The sequence below is a fragment of the Oncorhynchus mykiss genome, chromosome 14 (genome assembly GCF_057628025.1).
Source record: "Oncorhynchus mykiss isolate SJ-2025 chromosome 14, ASM5762802v1, whole genome shotgun sequence".
Lineage (NCBI taxonomy): Eukaryota > Metazoa > Chordata > Actinopteri > Salmoniformes > Salmonidae > Oncorhynchus > Oncorhynchus mykiss.
The window spans coordinates 15532212-15543467 of NC_143035.1; the positions used below are offsets into that span (position 1 = coordinate 15532212).

The window sequence follows — 11256 nt, forward strand, 5'->3', positions numbered from 1 at the left end:
TGGACTGCTACTGGAAATTGGCTGCGGGTTCTTTAAGAGAAGAGAGCAGGCTACAAAACATTGTCTAACTGGAAATGCGGGGGCCAATGGATGACCGAATGGCACGATTTAGGCAGAAGGGGTGTCTCAGCTGTTGAAATCACTTCAAGACGCACTGTAACAGAGCAATCTTTTCCAATTAATACTCATGTTTAGCACAGTTAACACTTCATTTTGCTGCATCTTTTGATACGAAGAGGTTGAGTCGCAAATGCCCTCTGCTTTTGGACATGTCGTAATAATAATGCCAGAACAGGGCACCAGTATCCTCTTCAAAGGAACTTGGGAATTTCTCAAATTGCGGATTTGGCTGTAAGTAGTCTGGCTAACTATTTTACATGACCAATAGGCTATTAATCTATATCGATTACTGTGATATGTGCAAGCAAATATGTTAAAGAACATACTACAATGTGATGGATATGCATTTTAAGACTCCCAATCTATCCCGATGGATTATTAACATTGCATTTTAGCCTACTCCGTATCTATGTCTTCGGGACAGATAATGGCAACGCTTCGGTTGGTGTGGGTCGCGCACTGCTCAAGGAAGTATCTTTAGGCTAAAAAAACTGAACACAGACGTGCGTATAATTTATGCGCCTGATACTGCGACAGCACGGAAAACAAATATAGAGCATACTTTAAATAAAATCAACATATGAGTCGTTTTGAGAAGCTAATATCAATACAGCAATGGAGAACACTGGGATTGAAGAGGTTAACCAGACACACCAGCAACACGAGCCCATCAGCTTTGGAATAGACCAGATACTGAACAGCACTGACCCGTCCAGCAGCTGCATGCTGCCCAACCGAACCAGCGACACGGATTACACGAACGTTTACACCAATGGCTATAACAGCGTCTATAACCCGGCCTGCTCCATGGCGGCTGGGCTCGCTGGTTCCTATAACGTGAATATGAACATGAATGTGAGCATGAACATGAACGTTAATGTAAACGGAGGGAACGCCGGTGGTGTTATCAGGGTACCAGCCCACAGACCCATGCCACCGAATCCGCCACCTCCTAGCCATCCGCCTTGCCTCGCGGCTTGCATCCCCTCAGTGACTTCAATGACAAGTATGGGAAATGCGGCCAACTTCACCTTCCCGTGGATGGAGAGCAGTAGAAGATTCGCAAAAGACAGACTCACTGGTAAGATTCACCTACATTTCTTAGCATTTATGTTTATTTAGACTACAATTCTGTCACAAAATGGGACTATTGCTTCATGGATTTCTCCATAGACATATTAAATATTTTCCAGTGGAAAGGAGGTCCAAACTTAAATGGAATTCATAAAAAGGTCACCTTTAATTGTTGTTTGACAGTTTAACCCACATCCTTAAAAGTATGGCATATGCCTAGGATTTTGTTTTTAGCATCTTGACTTTGTCAGTTAAGAAGGTATGGTAGCCAATTTTGTGACAGACTCATTTATCAAACCATATGTGCGACTGGGCATATGGCATGAGGAATTCGATTCTACATCAAGTCCTGTCTATATCATATTAGTTAATTTAAAAGGCAAGTGAATACTTGCAGGTATTGTTAATAATTTATGTTATGTACATTTGTATAATTATATGGGTATAATGTCAACCGTTAAGATTGCGGCTTTCAATCCATATGCATGGAGGGGATAACGTTGATAAATCCCCTCGTCATCCTAATCAAATGAATAGCTCACCATACAAAATGGATGACATGATTTGAAGAGATGACTGTTTTTCCAAATGCAGAACACCTGATTTATTTCTGAATATAAAATACCATTCAACACCATCCAAGTGTGGTTTAATAATAGCAACATCAGTGTCAATAGGCTATAATAAAACATAATAGATTAACTGTTATGTCCGTGAGTATCGTTGTTGTTTATAGGCTATTATTATTGCTTATTGTAACAGTCTAATAACAATATAACAAGTTACTATAATAAAAACAATTAAAACCAACCATTTTCTAGCGTAGTGTTATCATTATTACGTTTACTTTTTGAGGCATAGTAGCTCTGTCTTAGTCATTGCGGCAAATAGGCCTATAGCTTCGTCCAATAATAGGATCTAAATGTAACGATTCATTCTACGGCAAGTCATTGAGGATGCAGTCCTGCAGGTGGGCTACCTAAATAATTTTGTCTGGACTCTACTGGGCTATTTATAGGCCTATAGTTGTGTATACACCCAACTAAATAGAGAGAAGATAGCAACACCGTCACTATCAACACCTGACAAGCATGTTATTTTTTTTTGTGTTTAGCATTCACGGGGTTATTTGATATTTCCCTTTCCGCGTTGAATATCATGCCAATAAATGCAAAGCATCAACGCAATTCGTGTCCTAGGTCTATTGAATAAACGCTGTCTTGTTTTAATATAACTATCTTCAACACAGTGTTGAACAATTATCCAGTCTTACGTCCAGCCTAACTGACCCTTTGAAAGAAAACAAAAAAGGGAAAAGAATCGTGACAAATTCTTAACAAACTTTGAAGTATGACATCTAAACATTTAGCGTACGGTCGGACAGTTTATTTCGCCCATAAACCATTGAATTGACTTTGTATCTTCACCACTGGGCTGTCAAGGTAAATTGGATAATATTTCAAATGCTTCACGTACAATTGTAAACGCTTCTATATCTCTATGACATTGGCAGGTGTAATTAATGATCTATATAATTTACAAAAATAAGAAGAAGTAATCTAAGTATGGTGGCTGTGATTGTGAATATAGGACCTACTGTATAGGTCTGCAGGTCCGGAATCATTTGACCAACGTTTTTCTCGCGTTTTAGGATATTGGAAAAGTGGCAATTCCTCAAATATTAGGCCTAACAAAAGCACGACAGATCAAAATATGTTATGCTTATGTCATAATCCTTTTCACATAGGCTCGGGTGTTTTCGATTAGCCAATAGAAAAAGGCACAACACTAAGGGTTGCATGGGCCATGATAGGCCTATTACAGCATAGGTCTACTGTTTCACATTTCATTTCATTTTAGTATTATAGAAAGGGCTAGTAGTAACTTAACTGCCGTGCAAATGAAAACTTAATTCGACGGGCTGGCAGTTCGATGGCCTGTATATTTTAGGCTACGACGACCATAACCTCACCCCCACGCGGCAGAGAAATTAGTTTTCCTGGCATGACGTCACCACCATGAAGATGGAAATGAAGACCATTATGTATTGGCTCGCATTAAATATTAACAATGATGTTCTTTCCTAATTAATTATTTAAACCAGAGAGCGATATGTCAACTGTAAAATATCTTATGTAAATATGCTTATCAATTGTATTCATAGTCACAACGGGCCACTTGTTTCATTTGGTTTATCTTTGGTGTTGGTTATAGCCTCATCGTCAACCATCCACCAAGACATTTCTTTTAAGTGATCACTTTTTGTTATCATTGGTGATCACCATTTGAGACAAATGCCTATGTTTTGAGATTTATTGAAAGTGCTTAAAGTAGGATATTACAGTGTAGCCATTTGTCAACATTGTTTGAGACATTTATTTTTTAAAATCCCACTCCCATCAATTTTCATTTGAGTTAATACTTTTTTATTGTAGCATAATGGGCAAATTGTATTTCCACGTTTAAAAATAATAAACATTGTAAGAAATATGGCATAAAATGTAACTCTTAGTTGCTGGATGGATTTAGCTCAGCAGTCAGCACTTGTCTGTTCGGTTGGCTTAACCTAAATTCATATCTGAAACCGTAAAGCGTTTCTTTGGATGCTTGAAATAGACCTCTCCTTTTTTAAATAATTCCCTCTCATATTGGATTGCAGCGCTAAATTTCACGCAAGTGTCAAAGCAAGTGAAACAGCGAACAGGCCTACGATTGGAGATGAGATATTCACAACAGACCGGACATACTGTATCTGAACATATTGGAAGGCGCTGAAAGGGAATAACATAATTGATTGACTTCTTGGCAGTTTTCAGGTTAATGAAGCAGAGAAGTGCATAAACTGATTTTTCCCCTCAAGTCAATAAACAAAGTTGTTCATATAAGTTCTGGAGAAATGGGCATCTAGGATACTTCAAATCGAAATGTAGGCCCAGGGGTATTTTCATTTTTACAATATCTGCATGTATTGCCATAAAAACTGGTAAAATATTGTAAAATACACACTATAATCTTAAAGTAAGGTAACTGTAATTTAATGAATGGCATCCATACCGGCAATAATCAATGTATTTTGAGAATTTAGCATTAGGACACTGATTAGTGTCTATAGCAAAAACATTATATAGCCTACCATAAAATACATTAATGCCATGTAATTACACAACCACTAACATATACTACTACCGTTGTATGTACAATGTATAATACGAAGTGATTACATTGTACCTGCTTGCTGTACCTTTGTAAGGTCCCATAATAGACATTGAGGTAAGACTATGCCTATACATCTCATTGCATTAATATAACAGTGCTTTATCTTTGTCAGAAATAATGATCTTCCCCGCAAATACATTTGTTTAAAGATGGCGGCAGTAATGGTGGTGTTGATGGGGAAAGCTGGACAGTTTTCTCGGGAAGTTGCTTCAATTCTCAGCCAGTGTTGCATGGGCAAGTGGCTCTGTTTTGTCTCATAGTGTAATAAATAGCAATATGTTCATGTTATATTTCAATATCTCCGTTAGAATCCTTTATATATATTTATTAGATTGCTACACAGGTAATATCCGCAGTGGGGAAGAGAGGCGCTGTCACAGAAATATGTTATTAGGTATAAGTGGTTTTATTATGGGCCCATATTCTCTAAGGTAGAATATTTTTTTTATAGCTTATGCTAAATCATATTACCCAGGCATCAGATGTAGTATTCTCCACCATTTCCGTCGTCATCCCTTAGAGCAAAATACATCAGAACAATTCCTGCAATGTGTTCTTGAAAATGTTCTATGCAACATTCAAGTGAAAATGAAATACAATTATTGAATGAAGTGAAATACATAACAAGATTTCTCTGGTTTGTGAAATTCAGCGACCTTGAGATTTTGAGGGAAATCTGGTCTACCACTCTCTCCATATTTGGTCTTGCCCAGTTATGGGAAATTACAGTATATCTTCAATGAATAAAATTATTGTGGTAATTTTCTGTGCATGCATAAACATTCGGACAACAACTTATTGATGTATTTTGTAATATGGGCTGATTATTAAACGCAATCACATCACATTATAACGACTATTACTGTAAAGAGGCTGAGGGCTAAATTGAACTAACTACCTTGTTCCATAAAGGGCTGCAGGTTTTGATGACAGACAGGTGTGTTCTGGGCTCTTGGCACACTGCTGCATTTAGTGGGATACTACCACACACTTGGTTCTTTATTTGGAAGCTGGTCATAAATAGGGACATCACAGACAAACTCAAATAAAAACCTATGGCATGATGTATTTTGTTCTACTGTGACATGAATCAGTCAATCATCATCCATAGGAATATTGTTACATTTCATATGGTTTAATTGTTTATTCTAAAAAATCTTATGTCAGAATTCAAGTTAGGTTGAAGGTGCCCTTTAGCAAGTTTGACTGGGTGGCAGTCTGTTTGCGTGTTACTCTTCGGTTGCATGTGAACGTGCTTGTATGTGCCTGGTCCATTAGCTGGTCCACAGATGGCCTGAAATAGAAGTCTAATGTGGTATTATCTGTACCCAGACCTGCATGTTGAGCCTGGAGCAGACATGCTTACTCCAAATGTGTGACCTATTCATCTCTATCCTCAGGCAAAGAAGGGTTGGACCCTCTCTAGATTAAAAATACCTTTTCCAAAGTACAGTCAGTGTTTACAATTCAATTACAAATGTGCCCAATTTACATTTTGAAATATATATATTTTTGAATCATGTGTGAATCATTTGTTGTTTGCCGTTGATGTTTATAACCAATCAGAGAGGTTGAGAGTGATTTGAAATGATTGTTGAGTGCATTATGTGGCTTGTGTTTCATTAGTGTTTCATCTCATCTCCAAAGTGCCTCAGTGGAAAATGAATTTAGATTGTTCACACTGAATCCAGGTTACTACATTCTCAACACAGTAGCATTGGTCCCCCAGGGCACCTATGGAGATGTTTTATAAGCAGTTTGGCTGCTGGTGTGCGCTCAGACAGAACTAGACCAATAAACATACTGTAAGACAACCAGGCAAACAGCTTGTGAGGAACAAGGAAGCCTGCTCCTGATTCCCTTCGACAGAAACGTCTGTTTTACATGTTATGGATGTAGATGGGTATAGGTCTTGAAAAGGGCTCTATATCCAAACATATTATATTACATTTGTGAATGTTCTGTTTACTCATGCCTGACACAATAGACAATATGGTATAAATATTTTACCATAAAATTGTACTTTTCTTTAGGTATTAAGTTTTAATGAGTAAAAAAGTAAACAAATGTAGCTTGTACAGATCACCTAAGTTACTATGTAGAACTGGATAGGTTAGATAGCCGACTGTAATGAACTGGCATCAAACCAAATGTGATACTTTTGGCCTAACCAATCAGCTGAAGGCACTTATTGTACTAAATGACAATCCCATCTGAGATAAAAGCAATGAGAGGGTACTTCCTGAGTACCCCCACCTGCCCCTCACAGCTCCACATGGGTCCCTGACTGTGTCTCCCTTTCTTTAGCGGAGCAGGCAGAGGACAGACAAGCAGGAGACCCCAGTGGGAGGCCAGGAGCCCCCCCGGCCCTGCCAGGCCTCTGCCCTCTCCCCAAGGGGGACATCGGCAGGGTCCCTACCTGGAGCTCTATGGAGACATTAGCCAAACACTATTACCCTGAACTCGCTCATCTGCGAGACACTGGCCCACTTGCAGACTATCCCTTTCGAAAGGGTACTTGTCCAGGTGAGTCACTTCCCTGGTCTTCTTTAAAATGTGCCTTTCATCTTGGCCTGGTTGGTTTTCTCCTGGTTTCCATCAGGGATGTTAAAATACCAAAATGCTTAGGTCCATAGGACAAAACTCTGTGTACCGTTTGTACTATATGCATTAGATATGAGAAAAACATGAATATAGGACCTTTTTTTAACCTTGTAATCAATCATATTACAACGGGTAATAAATAGCCAGTGATGAACCATTAAATGTTGGCTAATTCCTGGTAAAAAAAAAAAAGATACATGCTGGAATATTGAGTTGAATTAGGGAAGGACAACAAAATCCCCCATAAAATATACACAGGTGATCATGCATACTAAATCTATGGCAAAGGTATAATATGTCAGAGAAGGTTCTTGCTTGACCACGGTTTGTCTCTGAAAAATGAACATAGTCTCTCTCTCTCTCTCTCTCTCAGCAGCCCTTTCGCCCTTCTCTGTGACCCGGCGCATCGGCCACCCCTATCAGAACCGGACACCACCCAAGAGAAAAAAGCCCCGTACCTCGTTCAGCCGAGTGCAGATCTGCGAGCTGGAGAAACGCTTTCACCGGCAGAAATACCTGGCGTCAGCGGAGCGCGCCACCCTGGCCAAGGCCCTGAAGATGACGGACGCACAGGTCAAAACCTGGTTCCAGAACAGGAGGACAAAATGGAGGTAGGGGCCCATTACAGCAACACATCACAGCAACACATTACAGCAACACATTACAGCAACAAACTTCTAGACGTTCTTCAACACTTTCAGTGGTAAAGCATTTTTAATGGTTCCTTTTATGACATTCATTATTTCAAGAAAGGAGAAATTCTTTATCAAAACTGCTGTCCATTGTACTTGCTGCATTATGATTTAAGCATTATGATGCATTAGACTGAAGCATTATGATACATTAGACTTAAGCATTATGATACATTAGACTGAAGCATTATGATGCATTAGACTGAAGCATTATGATACATTAGACTGAAGCATTATGATACATTAGACTGAAACATTATGATACATTAGACTGAAGCATTACGATACATTAGACTGAAGCATTATGATACATTGACTGATGCGGGAAGTGACACAAAGTAACAACTGTGCATCCATTTAAATATGGTATGTGAATTGCTTTGCTTGTGGTGAGCAAGCTTTTGTGATGTGTTATATGAATATACTATATTCCTGTGGTTGATAATGTGCCTGGCCCATTTTTTTGTTGTGACAGTGAAATACCTTTTTTTTTGCTTAGCTTAGCTCCTACTTGTTTTTAGAGGCCAATTCCCTTGACCAAGCACAATTAGCCCTGTTCTTTAAAGGCTTTCTGGAAAGGTGCTGTCCAAAGATGGCAGCGTAGCCTAGTGGTTAGAGTGTTGGACTAGTAACTGAAAGGTTGCAACATTGAATCCCTGAGGTACAAATCTGTTGTTCTACCACTGAACAAGGCAGTTAACCCACTGTTCCTAGGCTGTCATTGAAAATAGGAATTTGTTCTTAACTGACTTGCCTTAGTTAAATAAAGGGAAAAAAAGCTATACTGACCCACTAGTCTGAATAGTTGAGTGCATTGTCCATGGCAGAAACTCTTCCCTTAATTCACTCAAACTGTTTTTTTATGGTCATATGAAATAAATGAGTGGACTATCAAATAATAATACCTTGCCTTTATTTAACCTTGATGTCAAACAAGGACCTAAAGGGAATGAATGTAGAAGTAGTTCCTGTTTATCTGAGTCATCTTGACTCATAGGCTCTGGCACACCTTGCATTAAAATGTGTCCTGTAATCCGATCTGGTGGACCTTTACCTGATATGGGAAAAGCTGGCACACGACACATTTTAATACCAGGTGTAAGAGTAAAGCCTGAGATCTAATTTCAATAGGTATTTGTATGCAAGGTGTCGACACAGGGCCATGTTTTCTATAGAAAACATCAAGATCTGTTTGAAGGACAATTAAATGTAATGGTACAGTTTGTATTTTAGTTGCATCTCTGTTGAATTCTGAAATTCAAAACACAGATGAAAAACAGAACGACTAGATGGCATATCATGAATAACCAGGGAATTGGCTAACTCACTTTCCTGATTTCTGAGCTAGTTTTGGTGTGATTTATGGTATTTCCCCATAGTGTGTAGATAGGATGTGCATGAAGGATGTATTTGTGGGACGGCTACGCTAGTAACAAGCATATGATCAAATGAACAGCAACGAAATCGGATTAGGATAATGTAGTTAGCAATAACGTGTGGCTAATGAAAGGAGGATGGTGTGTATGAAACAGCATTTTAGAGGTGTTTTTCTGACCCTGTTGCACATGCAGGCCTAACAATCACATGTAAATACATACAGTATAATATCCATGTGAGAATGACATACATCATTGTTTTCATGAAAATTAAATAATGGTAATCCAAAGGAAATAAGGGCCAAAAAGAATGAAGTAAAATAATCAGGTTATCCATTTTTTTTAATGTAGTTATTTTTAACAATACATTATCACTTTGTCGTGGACTGAATACTTGTATTTCAGGAAGTATTTGGCTTTTTGCATTTGAAAGTAGTATTTATGGTGACATACTGTATGAATATTTAGGCACTGTTTTGAAATTGCCCTTTTCCCCACTGTGGAACCAGGAGACAGACAGCCGAGGAGCGCGAGGCAGAGAGACAGCAGGCCAACCGTCTGATGCTGCAGCTCCAACAGGAGGCCTTCCAGAAGACCCTGAGCCAGCCCCTGCAGCAGGACCCCCTCTGTCTGCACAACTCCTCCTTGTACGCCTTACAGAACCTACAGCCCTGGGCGGAGGACAACAAGGTGACCTCCGTCACCTCCCTGGCATCTGTGGTCTGAATGATCGTGTGTGTGTGTTTGGGGGGGGGGCGTGTGTGTGTGTGTGTGTAATTCATAATAAGAATATAATAGTAATATTGCTGATTTTTCTAAGGGAAAATGTGGGTGGGCCATTTGTTGGGGAGTGACCACTCATATCTAGATGGATGCATATGAGGAGCCTGAGGCCTTAGCATTCAAATGTATTTTATGTAAAGACTGTTGCATTGTGGGATTGTACAGTAATATGTTTTGAATGATTAAAATTGACATTATATCCTTATTTAATCTGCATACCAACTGCCATTAAGGACAAGGACGAACCTATAGGATATGACGTTTTGTCTATGTATTTCTTTACAAACCACGTATTCTCTTTTATAGATCATATGTGGACTTCTTGGCATGGACAGATATACGTTTAGTTCCACTGAAATGGACTATGATCAATGAGTCTACTAAGTTTTTTTCAGACCTGATTCTGTCAAGTCATTTTCCTACCTTACACTAGATTTTCACTCTCCCTTCAGCTGTCTGTCTAAACAGAGGACGAAGCGAAATCCTCACTACCAGACCACTAACAGACACATCGGTAGATGCCTACCATCAAGACTGTCCTGTTGCCAACAGGGAGCACTGACTCTCAGCCATACGGCAACAAAACTGGATCCCATTCCTTTGCTTTTGACTTTGTACAATGTAGTAATGCATGTTTCAAATATTTCTGTGTGCACTTGGAATTGCCGTTGCAGTCACCAGCCTTCCAGGTGGATCCTTGCCCTGACTGCAGTTTGCAAGTGGTATCTGTTCGAGGATTACTCATAAGGTGTTTTACACCTTTTAAGGTGTTTTATATTAAACGATATCATGACTTTTTGAAAAGATGATCAACATTGGAAGCCTCTCTTTTGTTGTTGTTCTTTCACCAGAAAGGATAACTGCAACATTTCACGCAATCACACAGTTTCAGACGTTTTCATACCTCCTAAAGTAAGTGTCCTCTAATCTATCAACATGATGTTGTTGACTATGCCACACTTATTGGAATCTTTCAGTGTTTCTCATTCATTCCAATATTCCATCCTTATGACAACTTCATCTCCACAGCCAAACCAGCAGGCCATGTTTCACATAACACCAGGAAAGGTTAAACGTTTTGCATAGAGTGCTCTTATCAGTAAAGCGAGAGGTACAATATATACGTTTTATTACAACAATGTTTTTCTGTGAGACTGCTTGGATGCTAGTGATGCACATAAAGTCCGAATCCAACAATTAACCCAACGCAGCGAATTCTCTGGGAAACGAGGCCCAGGAGGGATGTCTTCTGAACAGTTTGTTCTAAAACCCTAGACCTTGGGGGTCTGTGATCCACAAATATCCATGTCTACCTAGAGACATTGGACAGTTGTCAACTTCCATTATCATCCATGTCAAGTCAAAACAAAAATGTCCTATCTGGAAGTACA

General features: G+C 39.2%; 1 protein-coding gene across 8 annotated transcripts; it reads left to right on the forward strand.

The window, feature by feature from the left end:
- Positions 1-84: 84 nt before the first annotated feature.
- LOC110488893 (T-cell leukemia homeobox protein 3) lies at positions 85-10686 on the forward strand. Of its 8 annotated transcripts, none has more exons than XM_021561336.3 (5): positions 85-1201; positions 6718-6936; positions 7388-7625; positions 9592-9772; positions 10172-10686. In XM_021561336.3, exons 1-5 carry the CDS (start codon positions 736-738, stop codon positions 10238-10240), a joined length of 1173 nt encoding a protein of 390 aa, XP_021417011.1. In that variant the 5' UTR covers positions 85-735; the 3' UTR covers positions 10241-10686. The 8 variants fall into 8 exon arrangements, with proteins under 8 accessions (XP_021417011.1, XP_021417013.1, XP_021417012.1 ...); XM_021561338.3 differs by having other exon boundaries at positions 10318-10686; XM_021561337.3 differs by having other exon boundaries at positions 7391-7625.
- The last annotated feature ends 570 nt before the right edge of the window (positions 10687-11256 follow it).